Source organism: Podarcis tiliguerta, assembly GCF_965153285.1.
Source record: "Podarcis tiliguerta genome assembly, chromosome: 11".
NCBI classification, from domain to species: Eukaryota; Metazoa; Chordata; class Lepidosauria; order Squamata; family Lacertidae; genus Podarcis; species Podarcis tiliguerta.
The window spans coordinates 36,589,949-36,607,008 of NC_139544.1; the positions used below are offsets into that span (position 1 = coordinate 36,589,949).

The window sequence follows — 17,060 nt, forward strand, 5'->3', positions numbered from 1 at the left end:
TCCTGCACTGCAAGGGGTTGTACTAGATGACCCTTGTGACCTCTTCCAACTTTACAATTCTATGGTTCTACGATTCTATGAAGAGGAACGTTTTCGCCTGGCAGCTGAAGGTGTATAATGAAGGCACCAGACGAACCTCCCTCGGGAGAGCACTCCACAAATGAGGAGCCCCTGCGGAAAATATGCTGTGCTCCAGATGCTATAAGGGTTTCAATTGTACTTTTACAGACATGCTGTGGACCATCAGAATAAAGCTAGCAGGTCACTGGTGGTCTGTGGACCACAGTCTGGAAACCCTTGTGCTACAGCATTTCCTATTAAATAAAACATGACATTTCTTTGCAACAGAAACACATTTTATTAATCTATGACCTACCTCTGAACTGGCCCTGATTTTCTGCTAAAATCTACATGTCTCTTCCTTGGTGATCATCCACAGATTTTGCTCTTTCAACCAGGACACCCCAAAAATAGAAACAATACTTCACAATGCATTTCCCTCATAACTGAACTTCCTGTCTTCTCCCACAAATGAGATTACTTTTTCTAAAAAGAAATGCAGCACATATTTCTATAGTATTAGACTACAACAATACTTTGCAGTAAAATGTTACGTACTAGGGAATCTGAGCAATCATTTTACTTTTCTCTCCATCGCAGTCTTTAAGGGCCAGCTCTCCTATGGGAAACACTGCTCCAAATATGAAACATATAAAATGGTGTGGTGACTTTTTCATTGGCACAAAAGAGTGCACCATTTATGCAGTCTGATCCTATGTGTGTTTAACTTGGAAGCAAATCACGCTTTCAAGTCACTTGCCCTGCAGGTAAATATTCCTAGGACTGAAATACAAATACACAATTTTCTTGGTCAGTCACAAATGCTTACAAAGCAAACAAAACCATGTTTGTGTTATGAAAGTTTTGTATAAACCAAGTAATATTATCTCATTTGATGTCCCCTGCAAGATCAGACACAAATAGTTTTTGCTTTAACATATATCCTTATGATTATCATGATTTGGTGTGTGACATCTCCAGCTTAAAATAACCAAAGCAAACATTCAGGAAGTAACATGAAACTTAAATTTATTCTTGTTAGACATCCAAAATTATTGTTATAAACAACAAGATACATTAAGGATCTTTACATTCCTTAGGTTTATAAATACTCTGCAAATACATGTATATACATTATTTACAGGTTTGTTTGTACAGCTATTTGTCTACATATACAGAATACTGGAGATAATTTAGAGAAAAATATCAGATTTGTTTGACTTGGCAAAATGAAGTCAGATGAAAAGAAAATGATCTTACATACATATGAAAACTGTTTCTTGGGAATCAGATACCATAAGATTCATTGGTTAATGGCTGTTGCCATTTTGGCCAAGTAGCTTTTCAAAAATATTGTTGATATATTAGAAATTTCAAGTCAGTCCTTAGAACAGGGGACGGCAACTGATGGCCCATGGTCCTTAACCCAGTTTTGCACAGCCTATATTTCATCTAGCGTGTTGAGACCTCAAACAGGCTTCTGCGGTGTGTTGCCACTTTGTGGCACCTGGAAGCAGTGCATAAAGGGCTGCTTCGAACCTGGCAGGTACCCCACACCAGCATAGCAGGTCTCTGGTGCTTTCCAAGAGGGAGAGGGGAGGGGTGAGTTGCAGGTAGCTTGGTCCAGTGCAGCATGTGATAGTGGAATCAATATGACATTCCCCCTCCCTGTGCCTTCCCCTCTCTTCTCAGCAAGCTAGTGGCCTGCTGTGTTGGGTAGCTAGAAAAGCAACATTGCCCCACAAGTGCCACCTCTGCTGCTACTGGCCTGATCTAGGGCTTCCCCACGCATGTAGAAATTCCAGTGTATGTACAGTGTATGTGCTTGCTTGCTTGCTTACTTACTACAGTGTCAGTATGCATCAGTAAGAAATGGTGGGGTGTCCCTGTTGTTTCAGTGCACTGGGCAGTTTAGTTTGAGCTTTATGCCAGGGCAATATCTCTTTATACCCAACAATGAAAGTTACTAATCTAGGGGAAAATCTAGATTATTTGGGGGTTTGATATTGGATAAATATATAAAAACAAGAAGCTAATGAATCTGCAGGGGCAGACAAAGTAAAGTGAGACAATGTTCATACTACATATTCAGTCTTGGCCTGCAACAGGGTTTCTAACTTGACCTTTTACATGCATTGATTGATACTGTCAATCCGTGTACTGACATTTTGAAGGTAGGCATACTATCACAGAAGTTGGTCAAGCTTATCCTTTTCCTGATTAAGACCAAATCTGAAAAAAATTCTAATTAATGTTCCCAAGTGATCAGTTTAGTTTTTTAAACTCTATAGTCATTTAAAAATGGCCAACATACACTGATCCTTACTGAAAAAACAAAACAAAATGGCAAATACCTTCTAACTGCTTGTCAGCTTACCTGTCACAAAAGACCGACATTTTAATTTTCTCCCTGTATTTGAACCACATTGGAAATCTATACAAATGCTTAAGTAGCTACTCCACATGCAACAACCAAGTTGAGCTATAACATGATTGCAGCCAAAATCAAAAGCATCTAGCAGAAAATTGTGATGCATTTGCATATTCCAAAGTGGAATCTTAGCTTTTGGTCAACTAACCCTAAAAGACAAGCATTATGCAGCACTTATGGTGACGGCATTGTACAATTACTCAACAATTCTGTCTGTGCTTAACTTAGACTTTTACTGGTTCCTTATGTGACTATAGATAGCATTGGTTAAATTAATGTGCTTGTGCCTATTTGCCAATTCACATTTTTACCTCGCTTCATGTACCTACAGAATTAGTGCAAAGATTGTTCAGATTTGATGTCAGCTTCTAATCACACACATAAATATGACAACTAAAACTCTCAGGGTGATAAGCGGTTTGGTGAGCTATTTCCTTCCCCACCTGTAGAAAGTTTGAGAGTTGTCAGCTTACGCGGAGGGTGCTGAGGACTCTTACGAAGGTTATCATCCATCTGCAGAAACAACATAAATAGCAATTCATATATCTAAAGAAGATATCTATAACAAAATCTTCACAAAGATTCAGAAATGTGTTCTACAAAGCTGTTTTCTAGATATGCACTAGTGGAGTCTAACTGAGATCAAGGAGACCAGACCAATGTGAATGTTCAAGAGAACTCCTCATGGATGTGATTCATCATTCCTTGATATTTTAACTTTCATACTACACTTAGCAAGCCTAATTCTCACTTATCCATAAATGTATTTATCATATTGTGTACTACTTGACCTATCATACGTACATAAACAAGAGTCAGGACCACATAAATGTTACTGTGAATATGTAGGAGATTTTTTTTTTTTTTTTTTTTTTTTGTAAAGGCATGATGTTTAACTGACTTAATCACATGGGAAGGGTTCAGTGCATGGGTCTTTCTCATAGGAACTGCCTTCCCCTCTTCCAGCACAATGCCACTTCCATGGGTGAGACGCACAAAATTGGCCCCCACCTGTATGACTGGAACATTTAAATGATACTGAAGCTGCACAGAAGCCACTCATTGAAAAGAAGATCTCACATGACTCTAGGAGAACACTTCAAAATAACTTCTTCAACACTCCTGGCAAAATCTAGTAAGGGTGTTTGTTAAGGGTATCCAGCTTTAGAAAAGGAGTTTAATATGAACACAGATTAAAAGTAAAATTACACCAATAATGAGTTGCCAGTATTTTCCAACATTATGTGAAGATGGCAACCATCTAAAAAGAGTCCATTAGGCAAGGACTGGTAAGACAGTAGCGGCTGGTGGAGCAGGATGGAAAAGCCCTCCTGACACTGGTGCCACTGCATTTACTTGAACAGGGCTGGGGTAGCGCAGAGCAGAGGGAGAGTCGGGCCTGTGCACAAGTGGAACCAATCCAGCACTCTTTCTGATGCACTTGCTCAGTCCTGACCTCACTGCCACCATGCCCCACCCCAGCCCATCCAGGTAAGCTGCAGCAACACCATGCCCCACCACACTAGTTGTTACAGCTGAGAAAAATGCATTCAAGAAAACAAGGCACTTCAGATGCAATTGATGTAGGAATGCAAATGAATTAATTTCTGATGGAAGCAATAGAACCTGAAACAATCAAAACAAAATGCAGCCATATTATTTTAATTTGCAATATTTTGTCAGATTATTGTAGGCGGTCATATTCAAAAAGCATGTTGTAAACTGATGTGATGAGTGCCAATCTCCTTAAGTATCTTTTGCGCCTGGTAATAGATTCCATGTTCCAACTCTGTACATGAGTGTTGAAATCCAGGGTTCATTCTTGATACTCCTACTGAAATAAATATAAGCGACTTGTGTACTGCTGTCTAGCTCACTTTTGAAGAAAATGAATTTTCTAAGGTATGCAATATAATATGCATACCCTGAAACAAGTATTTCACAGTATGTAATTGCTAAAATTAATCTGAAGATTACATGACAGTGACTAGGAAGAGGGGCCCTGATTTTAAAGCAAATGGAACCTAACGGGGAGAAATGCAGAATTATCCTTCATCCAATGCAACCCTGCTCCTCAAATGCTTTCCTTCAAGCTAAGCCAAGGGCAACTTCAGCATCACAGCTTGGCAGAGGGAGAAAACACTTGGGTTAACAAGCTATCGGAAAGCTGGACAGGTTTTATTCTCTTCACTCATGACTTCCATCCTCTCTTTCAACTTGATTAGACACAAATGGTCCAAACACATTGAACTGCCATGGTCATGCCTAATTTGGTCCCTAGTTATCAACAAGAAGAAGATCAGAAAAATACAAAAAGACAGAAACAAAAATGACCTTTTCAATTAAGTTGGATTCTTTGTTTACAAGCTGTGTGAGTTTCTGTAGATTTGCATCAACTGTGTCTTGACCTGCTGGAGTGGCACCTAAATAAGCAATGCACACAGAAACAGAAAGTTAGGAGGGACTGAAACTACATTTAGAAAGCATTTCCTTATTTTCATCAGGGAACAGAACATAAGAAGATGCTGGATCAGGTCAATGGCCCATCTAGTCCAGCAACCTGTTCTTACAGTGGCCAACCAAGTGCCTATGGGTAAGCCTGAAAAATCAATTTCACCTCCCCACCACAAACCAATCCTCTGCTACCTCCATTCCACAACAGAGAAAATTTAAAATGGTAAGACTTCCAGAGCTGTATAGATTCAGTGCAAATATAGGTATACCACTTATGAAAATATAACACATGCTGAAAGAGAAGCATATGGCTTACCTGATAAGTTTGATCTGAAGTAGCAAATCAGAATGTCATCACAGAAGTGACATAAATTGGGAAGTTGCTTCAAATGATCTTGTAGCTGGGTTTTGGGGAACGGTACTTTATAAAGAGGAGCAAGAAAACCAAACACAAAGGCATCAAGAGTTGTAGGCCTAGGGGTAACAAACATGGGATACGGATATATCAAACTCTGTAAGACACTTTCTAAACAGAGAAAAATATCAAGCAAAGTGTAGCTGTGTTTGAAGACACTCGTATTTAGCAAAATAACATGAGTGCTAATGTGGAATTAAACCCATGATGGAAGATTAAAAATATGTTTGACTCAACATATGGTATAGTCTCTTATTTTCACAGCAGTTTAATAAGATTGCATTTTGTCATAAAATATCTCCATTAATGGGATAAAAGAGACAGATATTCATGGCATACCATTTTACTAGACAATGAGCAAGATTCAACTGCCTGCAGGCTGCACATATAATTACAAAACAGCAGCTGCTGTCATGTCCCAAGTCTGTTTAGAGACATTAATGTTGAACACTGTCATAGTTTCAGCTGCTCCCTTGCTACAGATATACAGGAGCTGATAAATGGAATATTTGGTGATCACATGCCATCAACAAAACTCAGATTTGGTTCACAGATTACCCCAACATCTGCATTGGGATAGATATTTACTTATTTATTGCTTATTTGGAGCATTTGTACCCCATTCTTCTGCCAAATAGTTCCATGCTGTTCCAGCAACATTTTGATGCAAAAACTACACAGGCAGGACAAATCACATAATTATTTCCTGTGCCAGCATTACTGATTGAGCCTCACTTGAAGTGGCTTCCACGACCACCACTGTGGTAATTTTTTAAAAAGAATATAAGATGAGTTCTTAGAAGGAAAACAGTGTTTGGCATGAAAGGTCAGAATCGCAACAACAATTGAGGTGATTGACTCCTCTCTTCTGTCTGAAGTGCAGGTGGTACACAGACTGACACAATTTGAAAATGGGCATCCTGTGGAGCAGGAAGGTTTGCTGCAGTACAGTATATCCAATGAGGATAAGACTCCCCCCAAAACAATGTGCCAATGTGCTCTTAGAAATAAAAATCTGTAAATAAGGCAGGCGTTGGTCTGGTTTTCATTGTCCAAGTTTTTTTTTTTTTAAAAAAAAAAACAGTCACCAACTGTGCAGGGAACAAATCAAATGGAACGAAGACATACCATGTATAGGGCAGTTAAGTTGGGTGTTCAGCTGCAACCTATCTATTCCTCTGTAGGGTCAAGCTCCAAAAAGTCCTGATTCTTCAAGGCTGCAGCAGAGGCAAGCTTTGCACAGGACTGATTGGCTGGCACCTGCGAATCTACCACTATCCCATCCGCACAAAATGCACTTCGAATTGATTTTTTTAAAAAAATAAAGCAACAAATGATAGATAAACAAACAGGGCTGTGCTTTTAATTAAAAAGAAAAAAGAACAGAAATCACACTGCCTGCCTGAGGCACAAGGGGAGACTGATGGCTGAGCCAGCAATCAATTCCATAGCATGCAAATGTGTCATTTCACTTGCAAAGCCAGGAGCAAGCCAAGTTCACTGCTGGTGAGCTCTTGTTCATATTTTTATTTGCCTCTAGTACATTTAATTGGTCACCCTGTGGTTTGACAAGCACTAGAAGAATGACATCTGATTTTAAAACTTGAACACATACCAAAAATCTATGTTTCGTTCACAAGGAAAAAGAAAACCGGAAAGCATACACAAGTATTTTGGCATTAATAGTACCACACCACATATGTTGCAAACACTGTAAACATTCTGTACTCACATGTTTCCAAAGAAAAATGGAGACGTCCCCAGTCTGTTTGATAGAAGATTCAGGCATTCCTTGGCATCTCTGTAGATCTAAAACAAACATCAAAGTTTATTTGCATACCACCTTTTCTAGGAGTTCATCTCAAATTAATTTAGTACATGGATGATGGATAGCTAAGAATCTCTGTGGCACAACCCAGATTAAATAAGACCCAAAGCATACTACTTCAATTAAGTGTTTGAAAGATATGCACACACATAACCCCCAAATAATGAGTTATAGCCAACAATGTTTTGTTCAAAGTAGATCCACTGAAAATTAATGGACCCAAATTAATATTGTCCATTACAGTCATATCCCGAACGCCCCGGAAGTCGGCCTTTATGGCTCCCAAACGCCGCAAACCCAGAAGTGATTGTTCCGGTTTGCGAACGTTTTTTTGAAACCCGAATGTCCGGTGGGGCTTCTGCAGCTTCTGATTGGCTGCAGGAGCTTCCTACAGCCAATCAGAAGCCACAATTTGGTTTCTGAACGTTTTGGAAGTCAAACGGACTTCCAGAACGGATTCCATATGACTTCCAAGGTACAACTGTAATTTCAATGGGAGTACTCTGAGTAAAATGTAGTGGCTACAACCCAATATTTGAGAAATTGTTATGTGTCCTTGGCCACACATATACATAACCTGCCTGTGGCCACTCCTTTGTATGCTGGCTTATTTTTTTACTTGTTTGCAAGAGTGTCTCCCTCCAAACACCAGCATGTTCGCTATGTGACCACGTTATTTCTGTACCCTGCTGGAATATGAGGGTCTTATGCTTGCTATCCATGCCTTGATCATCTTGTGGATTAGTTACTGCAATCTGCAATATGTGAGCTTGTCTTTGAAAACTGTTCAAAAGCTTCAGCTAGTAACAAAATGTCTTCCTTCCTTCCTTCCTTTCTTTCCTTATTATGCCACCCTTCGTTGGTTAAGATCCAGAGTAGTTTACAAAATACAATTAAAACAATGTATTCAATTTTTAAAAAAACTTCATTGTAACATAAAACTAATATTCAATCCATCAGAGCACTACAGCAGAAGAGGGCAGAATCAGTCCACCTGGCATAAACCACACCAGTCCCTTCCCAAAACATGAGTGAAGAGATGCTAGGCAGAAAGAATGTAAAACACTAGTTCTTTCCATCTGCATGGGTTGACAAATTTGTTAACCAGAACAATAACATAAGGCATGGGAAATTTCAGGTGGCCACTAAAATGAAGTAGAATCAGGAACGCCCTCTCCCGAACCTTCTTTTGAATCACTGGTTGATCAAGGAAGTTGTTGGACCAGTAAACTTCAATGATCCTTCCAACATTACCTTGAAGAAATCTATTGTCTCAAAAAGTATTTAAACAAGCACCATCATATTTAGTGTCCAATTCTAGTACATCTGCATTGATTATAGGCCTAAATTACTCATAAAGCAAAATATACCTGTGCTTCCACTTCAGTGAGACTGTAGAGCGGAGGCCCTCCTTTTGTCAGCAAGATTCTATTAAGGGCTTCCCCAGACATCTTTCTAGGCAGATACCAACTCAGTGGAAATGGAATCCTTGAAGCAAACCATGGTTTTGTCACATTGTAGTAATTATCAGCTTCAACCCAGAAAGTGTGCAGCTATATCATGATAACAAAGAATGTTAACATTTGATAATGAACATCAGCTTCCCTGTTACTAAAAAAACCAAACCTGTTTTTGTTTACCAATAGATTTTGGGGGATCTAATAAGCCTGTCTCAGTGTTCAAAAACCAAGTTATTTTATCAGCAGAGTGGAAATAAAGTTAAGACATTAGACTATTACAGATATGCAAACACATTTTTAATAATTAGTTAATAATATGAATAGGACGGATCTCGATAAGAGTGCATGTCTCTACACTTTTACATGAAAATAAGTCCCAATGAACTCAATGTGGCCTTCTTCTGAGTAGACATGAATAGGACTGCACTATATTGAATTAATTTTATAATGAATGATTTTAGAGTGTTGTTTGTGTTGTACTTTTGTACTGTTTTATTGTTGTTAGCCGCCCTGAGCCCGGCTTCGGCTGGGGAGGGCAGGATATAAATAAAATTTATTATTATTATAGAGGTAATTAGAAAAGTCAACGTATACCAAGCATATTATTTTTAAAGAAACAATTTATATTAAATTTAAATTATTCCTACCATGTCAGCAGTGTTTCAGAACAGTGAAAAGTAACTAGTTTAAATAACACACATACTTGCTATGAGTTGCAAGTCTCCTCTATCCATTACCTGAACTTCTGTGACGTTACTGGCCTAGTCCTTACAAATAGCAGACTGAAAACTTCACATAAAAACCTAGCACATTATGGGTAAGTCAAGGTCTAAGAAAGTCTGTGGCTGTTCTTCTCCTGCCATTTTGTATCTAGTGCAAGGTTTACCCAGAAATGGTAATGAGCTATTGTATATTGCATCTGCTCGATTAGTTTAACTTTGTTTTTAGGTTGTTGTGCTTTTTATATGAGCAATAGAAGCTTATCACATACAACTTTCATTAAAACCACACTAGAACTCATCTTATCTATTTCTAGTTTTCTTTGTGGAAAGAATTTCTGTATAGGAAAAATTTAGTTATGTAAGTCTTCATCTACAGAGTGAAGAAATAAAACCCAGACAGATGTTTACCACCATGTCTACTGTTTGTGAGAACAAAGCCACAGAGCAGGGGTGGGGAATCTGTGGCCTTCCTGATGCCTTCCTATTGTCACTGAGCTCTTTAATATGAATGCTGATTTTAAAGATATCTGATTTTAATGGTGATTACTGACTCCTAAGACATCTCATGGGAACACACAAGAAGTTCAAGACACATTAATTTCAATGAGCTGAATAAGCATGTTATTGACTTTGGTGGGTGGCACTGCAAAACTTTGGTCACAAACAACAACTGTATCTTACCACAGCAGGAAGTAATTTTTCTTCGAGTAGTGCAATGTACGCCAGTGTGTCTGCTCCTTCTTTTGTAGACAACTCATAATCAGCATTATATTTCTGCCAGTGAAAAAGGCAATACATTAATGCAGCAAGCAGTCATATGAAACTTTCCAAAGAGAAAATAAAGCCAACAATTGAAGGTTCCTGTAAAAAGTGAATTATATATTCAGTTTCAAAAAACAGAAAAGCAATAAATAATAAAATTAAACTCTTAACTTTTCCTCCAAGTTAATGGTTTCAATGTTTAATAATAGTGTTAACTGCTGAAGTTACAGAGGCACTTAGAATTAAGATCAATCTGCCTGAAGTCAAACTAATGGGGATATTTTAACAAAATCAACTTGCACTTTAGTTAAGGTGTGCATGCCCTTTCTATTTAAACTGCTCTTAGTCATGGTGAATCCTGAAAAATGGAGTTTAAAAATGCATCTCTATTCCCCTAAAATATAAAATTTACTTGTGCTCCTGTTTGGCTCTTTTATTGTACAAACAGAATCTGAAAGAGTTGTGAATTTATGAGCTACAATCCTGATCTCCTAGTGAATATATAGACAAGAGATCTTGTGGAATGGCTCTCTGTAGGATCCAAGGAGAACCTTTTCCTCCCTGTCCCTGATGTTGGAGTATCAGTCAAGATGCAGCAATGCCTGAAAGCTCTATCAGCCAAGCATTTCACCTTACACAGAAGCCTTTCTGTGCATTGCATAGGGCGCTCCTGAGCTTGCCTATGCAGGGTGCTGTCAACAGAAGCTGAAATTTTGCCATATTCAGAGCGAAAGGACAAGTAGCCTGTGGGATTGTTTTGTAAAAAGCATTAGCTCCTGCCTGGCTATGACAGAGGGTACAGGCACTGCTGTGGCTTGAATGGCACAACAAAGTTCTGCTTCGCTGAGGTGGGGATCCCCTTTACAGGTTGATTTCCATGCACTCACATATGGTAGAAGAGAATGATTGCAGTGAGTTTTATTTATTATTTTATTTCACACTATTTATATACTGCTTGATTGTAAAAAAAACCCCAACCCTCAAAGAGTTCAAGTAGTATTGAATCTGGCTGGCGGAGTTCAATTGACTGGTAGACTATAGATTTCTTGGGACACATTTTGTTTGTTCTCATACCTTAACAGGAGAGGGAGAGGTGGCAGTCAAACCCTAGCAAAGGTGTCCTCTCTCCAGAATGTTCCTTAGTCTTTGGAAACAGTTTTAAGAATTCTGCCTCAATATCCTGATTTTTCAGCTGTCATTTCCTTGATTTTCCAGTCTTCAGTGAAACTTCCAGGCTAGCCAGCAACTGAATTTCTAATGTTAAAATTAAGGAAGGGGAAAAAAATTCCTTAATCAAGTGAAAGACACATTTTATTCCCTTTTTTGTAAATAAAGAAGCAAACAAAAGCACAAGTAATTTACCCTCAAATCTCACAAAGCTTTTGAAATGAAAGTTAGAGATTCGCTAATCTTTAAAGATTTAACTTACTAGATCTGAGATACTATTTACGGAAACTCACCTGCTTTCTTAAGAAGTTTAGTATTTTTGCTGGCTGAGAAATAACGGTGTCATTCGATATCAGCAATGGTACACTCCCTAAAAATAAATGATCAGTCAAAATAATGCAATAAAAACAACCCTATTAATGCTAACATAAAAGGTGTTTAAATTTGCTCATGTAAGAATTCTGATCAGCTCAATACCAAGGATTGGTGCATATAAGCTTTCACTTTTGCCACTCATTAAAAATTGCCTTATTTTGTAGCTTCAACATAAGAAGGCTAGGGGTGATCCTTCATCCTGCTGACAAAGATCAGATGACGCTAAGCACTGTTACTTCATCATCCAGTATCATTCCGCTACACCCACATTTGATTCATAAAAGGCCTTTCACAGTGCAACTGCACTCCCTTAAGTTGTTCCCTGTTCAAACATCCTAGGTCTTTTGCTGCAATAGTTGCAACACATAGCTTGGAATGTAATGCTCACACTGAACTGAATTTCATCTGATATGATCCACTCTTGGCTTTGCACAACGGAAAGTAAGACTGGGTTGTAAGCTAGGGATGAGGATCTTCCTGTTTGTACATAGTTATGTATGTATGTAAGGGACGCGGGTGGTGCTGTGGGTTAAACCACAGAGCCTAGGACTTGCTTATCAGAAGGAGGGCAGTTCGAATCCCCGCAACGGGGTGAGCTCCCGTTGCTCGGTTCCTGCTGCTGCCAACCTAGCAGTTCGAAAGCACGTCAAAGTGCAAGTAGATAAATAGGTACCGCTCCGGTGGGAAGGTAAACGGTGTTTCCGTGCGCTGCTCTGGTTCACCAGAAGCGGCATAGTCATGCTGGCCACATGATCTGGAAGCTGTACGCCGGCTCCCTCAGCCAATGAAGCAAGATGAGCGCCACAACCCCAGAGTTGGTCACGACTGGACCTAATGGTCAGCGGTCCCTTTACCCTTTACCTTTATGTATGCATGTAACCCAGAATATGCAGGGAGGTAGGGCTGCTGCATCCCCAGATGGTGTGACAGAGGGTCAGGGTTGGTTTGGGCACACTGGCAGGAGCACTGGACTGGAACTGTCACTGTGCCCACACCACCCTGGCCACTGCCCCTTGTCCATCCCAGTACATAGCAGTGAAGCCAGATCTGTGGCACCTCCCTTTCCCAGGAGCTGCTTCTGATGTAACCACTGCTTAAGATGCGACCTAAAATGCAAATATATACACGTAAAATGTTAAAGCAATACCTCTTGGTGCTCTCCACAAATGATCTATAACATTCACTTTCAATGGTGCACCACAAAACCTGGCATAAGCCTGCAATGAAAGTTACAAAATAATTAAACTCAATGTTTTATTCTTCAGAATTTTGACAACCTCAATGTTAGGTAAAGAAGCTACTTATTTGATTTTTAACCTGACTCATCTCAAAAGCTCAGGGTGCACAGTCATATTATGACACTGCCATAATCAACATTAAATGCAACATTCAACTGTCACAATTAATGGACAATTTACTATGGACTTCAATGGGATGTCAGTTGGCTATGGGACCAAGAGGAGCTAAGACAGTGCTGGAAAAAAATTGGGGCTCTCCTGGGGTTGTTGGATTTCAACTTATGTTATCTATGATGAATAGGCTATGTTGGCTGGGGCTGAAGGGAACTGGAATCCAATAACATCTTGAAGGTCACAGGTTTCTCAGCATGAATTATGGGAAAACATTACTAGTTTTAAAATACACTGACCTAGTTCTACCCAAGGAAATCCTTTCCAGCCCCGCAGCTCATGGGTATATAAGGTACATGTAGCTATTTATCTGTAAAACTCTCTTTGATTTGACTGGATGTGACCACTAGCTGTTACATTCCACTACATGCACAAAAACAGAGCTGGAATTGGGCTGAGATCAACCTATATTGTTAATATATGCCACAAGCCCAAGTTCACACTTCATACTCAGCAAAACTATGATTTCGCTCTAGATAGTGTGGCGGCAGAAGGACCCAGTGAGGTGTGAAAACTTAGTACTACATGCAAACTATTTTTTAAAAGACGTACAGTACAGACAACTTTAAAGCAATCGGAGATATCCATGGACCATTCTCAAATTACCATTTTTAATACATATCAGCTTGCTTTCTCTTTTAAAAAGATGTGGGTGAACAGAATAAGTCTGTGACAATATGCACAAGTGATAAGTTAACATCTCAGTAGTCACAAATGCTGAACTTTATTTTTTAAAAAACAAATGCCTGTCTTGAAGTGTTGCTGTAAGAGTGGACTCTGAAAGGAGACGCAACCTATATTCATTTTCTATTCCTCCTACTCATGAAGATATGTGAAACCCAAGTGCTTAAAAAAAGATTTTCAGGATTTAAATGAAATTGTCCTTATAGACAATAAAGGTTTTCTGATGGGACATTTCTATATTATCTTTTGGGTGCTCGATTGCACATAGTAGTGTGTCCTAGAGACAGCTGCATTACAGCACAATCCTATGCATTTTCACTCAGAAGTTAAGCCTCACTCTGTCCAGTGGGGTGACTCACGGGTAAATGTGCAACACTGCTGCAGCCACAGTCCGCTACAGCAAGCACATACACCTCCAGGATTAATTTTTTACTGTGACATTAACTCTCGTGTACTAGCACCACACCATGTCGGATCCATCCCATGAAGTGGGCTCTCTGATCCACAACATTTCATACCAGAGTTAAGTGCCGGATATTGCTTATTTCCAGAATGTATACACCACTTTTGAAAGGCTCTTTAAAAAGCAGGTTGGAAACTCCTTTGTATATTAAAATAAAAATAAAAATGCATAAATATATATACGTGAAATCCTTCCCCCTTCAACACTGGAAATGTTTGAGGCTTTCCTCCCCAGGTGCAATCCATTGTGGCGGCTCCTCACAAGCCTCTCTCCGTCCCCCCCCTCACACCCGAATCTAGGCCTTCGCCCGCCCGCGCAAACCCGTCAAACCCGCCGTTACCATGACAACGAGGCACTCTGCGTGCACGGACGGCAACCCCCAATCACCGCCCCAGCAGCTCAACTCCATGGCGGGCGCCATATTGGACGCGGCAAACCCTTTGCCCTCACGAAGCTCCGCCCGCGGCCCCGCCCTTCCCCTCCTCGCGGAGTGTCCGCCCTTCGGCATGGGCGGGGCGAAGAAGAGGCCCGAGCGGGATGCTCCGCCCTTTTTACGTTTTCTACGTGTTCCAGCGGCTACATCGAGCGCCTGTCGCTGACTGCGCGGCCTCAGGGCAAGAGCAGCGGCGCACATACCCAGCCCTACAACGGCTTTGATATACTTTCTTGTGGTGATTGTGGGGCAAATGTTGGAGAGTGAAGCTACAGTGCTCATATTTATTTATAATTTATTAGGGCAGAGCATTGGCGTTGAAAAACGAAGGTTTGGTAGTGCAAAACCAAAACCCAAAAAAGCCCACCTCCATGAACTTCCTAGCTGTTGTTTGGCCAAAGGGTTAATTTCAGATTAAATAAATAAAAATAGCTGCCTTCTTACTTGCTCCATTAATGGATCCGCACCTTGCCTTACAAATCCGTTGCAAGCAGAAAAACGCAGCATAATCCCGACAAAGACAAATTTGGAATCCTAACCTTCTTTATTCAAAACTAAACCTTGATCTCAGCGGGGCTTATTCCCAAATAGTTATGCAAAATTGTTATGCAACCTACACCTGACGTTAAAAAAAAAGCACATTACAACTATTAAGGAACTGTGGTCTCTTGTGTCTTTTCTACCCTACTAGGAGTGTGGATAATAGCAGCCAGGGCCTATGCCTGTTTACTTTGGAGTAAGACCCACGGAGTTCAGTAGGGCTTCCAAATAAGGTACATAGGATTGTGGCTTTCATTGCAACTAAGGATGCAATCCTTGGTAAGGCTGGTACAAAGAGACGCTATGTTCTTAGCTCCCCCACCTCCAGTCCATAAATATATTTTCTCTCTCTTGTATTTATGCTATGTGACACAGTTACTGAGAGCACCTGAGATGTGCCATGGTTTAGGGTTGCTACCTGTCCTGTATAATACAGGATTGCTCCATATTTTAATGTAAAATGTTATGTCCTGTATTGATAGTTTTGTCCTGTATTTCAGATCTCTCTCTGCCAAGTTAGGGACCCTCTCCAAATGCATGTTCATGTATTTAAGTTCTAGGTAGCCAAAAACAGACAGATTTTATTTTTATTTATTTTTTATTTATTGAATTTATATACCACCCTATACCTGGAGGTCTCAGGGTAGTTCCCCCTGAGATTTACAAATTCATGTGTATGTGTGCGTGTGCATGTGACAAATTTAAGAGGGGCATCCTGATAGACTGCAGTAGATTGTTCTGAAGTCACTTCAGCACCAGATGAAGAGAAAAAAAATCATCCACCCTACCCTGTCCTGTATTTTGCCAGAACAAAGGTGGCAACCCTTCATGGTTTCTATGTTAAAATACACACCTGCACCATTCTAAAATTTGCCCAATTGCAGCTCCCTGTAGTTTGCTAACAAAAAAAGCATTTTAAGTGTTCATGCACCATTCCCACCTGCTGCCAGGCGTATGTATTTTGTGGTATTCATGTCTGCAAGTACAATACAGCCTCATTTGTAAAGTACTTTCACACATCCCAGAATTAGCTCAATTGGGCTACTATAGAAACAGCAATGCACTCATCTCGAAAGCACTTTACTGGATAGGCATTCTGAGATAACAGATGGTGTAAACTTTATTTACATGTTATTAAAGCTGTGAGGCTTTTAATTTCATAAAAGTCTCATTATTTCATCTTTAAGAATCTAATATTCAGAAAGGTTTTGGAAACCTTTTTGAGGCACTTTGTAAGCAGATGCAAAGTTCTTTGCTGCACAACTAATTTTCAAGTTCTCTTTGTTTTCAGAATGGGTAGTTCATTCAGAATGAAAACTGCTATTTTTAAGAGAGAATATTTGGACAAATTAATGTTTATTGCACCTGGAGGCAGAAGGAATATTATTTCAGAAGCACAAATATTCCTTGTACCATATTGTATTGAGTCAGTGTTACCAACAGTTAAGGATTTTTATGGAGAGTTTATAGACTTTACAGAGAGACTTGAAATATTTTGTGGTTTCAGTAAAACCCCTTTTCCTGGAGTCTGAGATTTAGTAAGATTTATTTTTCACCTAAACCCTTGCCCACCATGGATATAGAAACTTCAGGGCTTCAGAAGTGAGACAACCAAAGAACACCCAAAAATATCCAGCTGTTTTTCACATTTCTGTTGAATTAAATAAACACATGCTTGACAATTACAAGCTAAGCTTTGCATGTATCTTTGTGGATTGTTTCCAAACACAGAACTTCATATACATGTCAGGAAAAGTAACAAAAGCAACCTAAAAGACTATGGGGATTAAAAAGCAGGGGAGTCCTGTTGATCTAGTATGTCAATACACAGGAAAGCTCAACAACAATTGATGTGAT

General features: G+C 39.6%; 1 protein-coding gene across 2 annotated transcripts; it reads right to left on the reverse strand.

Annotated features, from left to right (window-relative positions):
* Window positions 1-2,844: 2,844 nt before the first annotated feature.
* On the reverse strand, window positions 2,845-14,715 carry MTX3 (metaxin 3). 2 transcript variants are annotated; one of them, XM_083404320.1, is made up of 9 exons: window positions 14,571-14,715; window positions 12,822-12,891; window positions 11,593-11,669; window positions 10,052-10,144; window positions 8,559-8,741; window positions 7,093-7,169; window positions 5,262-5,419; window positions 4,826-4,914; window positions 2,845-3,004 (listed from the first exon to the last, which is right to left on the reverse strand). In XM_083404320.1, the coding sequence occupies exons 1-9, from the start codon at window positions 14,649-14,651 to the stop codon at window positions 2,894-2,896; spliced, it is 939 nt and encodes a 312-aa protein (XP_083260446.1). In that variant the 5' UTR covers window positions 14,652-14,715; the 3' UTR covers window positions 2,845-2,893. The 2 variants fall into 2 exon arrangements, with proteins under 2 accessions (XP_083260446.1, XP_083260447.1); XM_083404321.1 differs by lacking the exon at window positions 14,571-14,715 and adding an exon at window positions 14,413-14,524.
* Window positions 14,716-17,060: the final 2,345 nt, after the last annotated feature.

Excerpts from the sequence above, each read along its gene's own strand:
- MTX3 (XM_083404320.1), bottom strand. The coding sequence starts at position 14,651 with ATGGCGCCCGCCATGGAGTTGAGCTGCTGGGGCGGTGATTGGGGGTTG. Across the intron at positions 10,145-11,592 it reads TAAACTTCTTAAGAAAGCAG|AAATATAATGCTGATTATGA; the intron begins GTGAGTTTCCGT and ends TTTCACTGGCAG. Across the intron at positions 8,742-10,051 it reads AAAAATTACTTCCTGCTGTG|CTGCACACTTTCTGGGTTGA; the intron begins GTAAGATACAGT and ends ATCATGATATAG.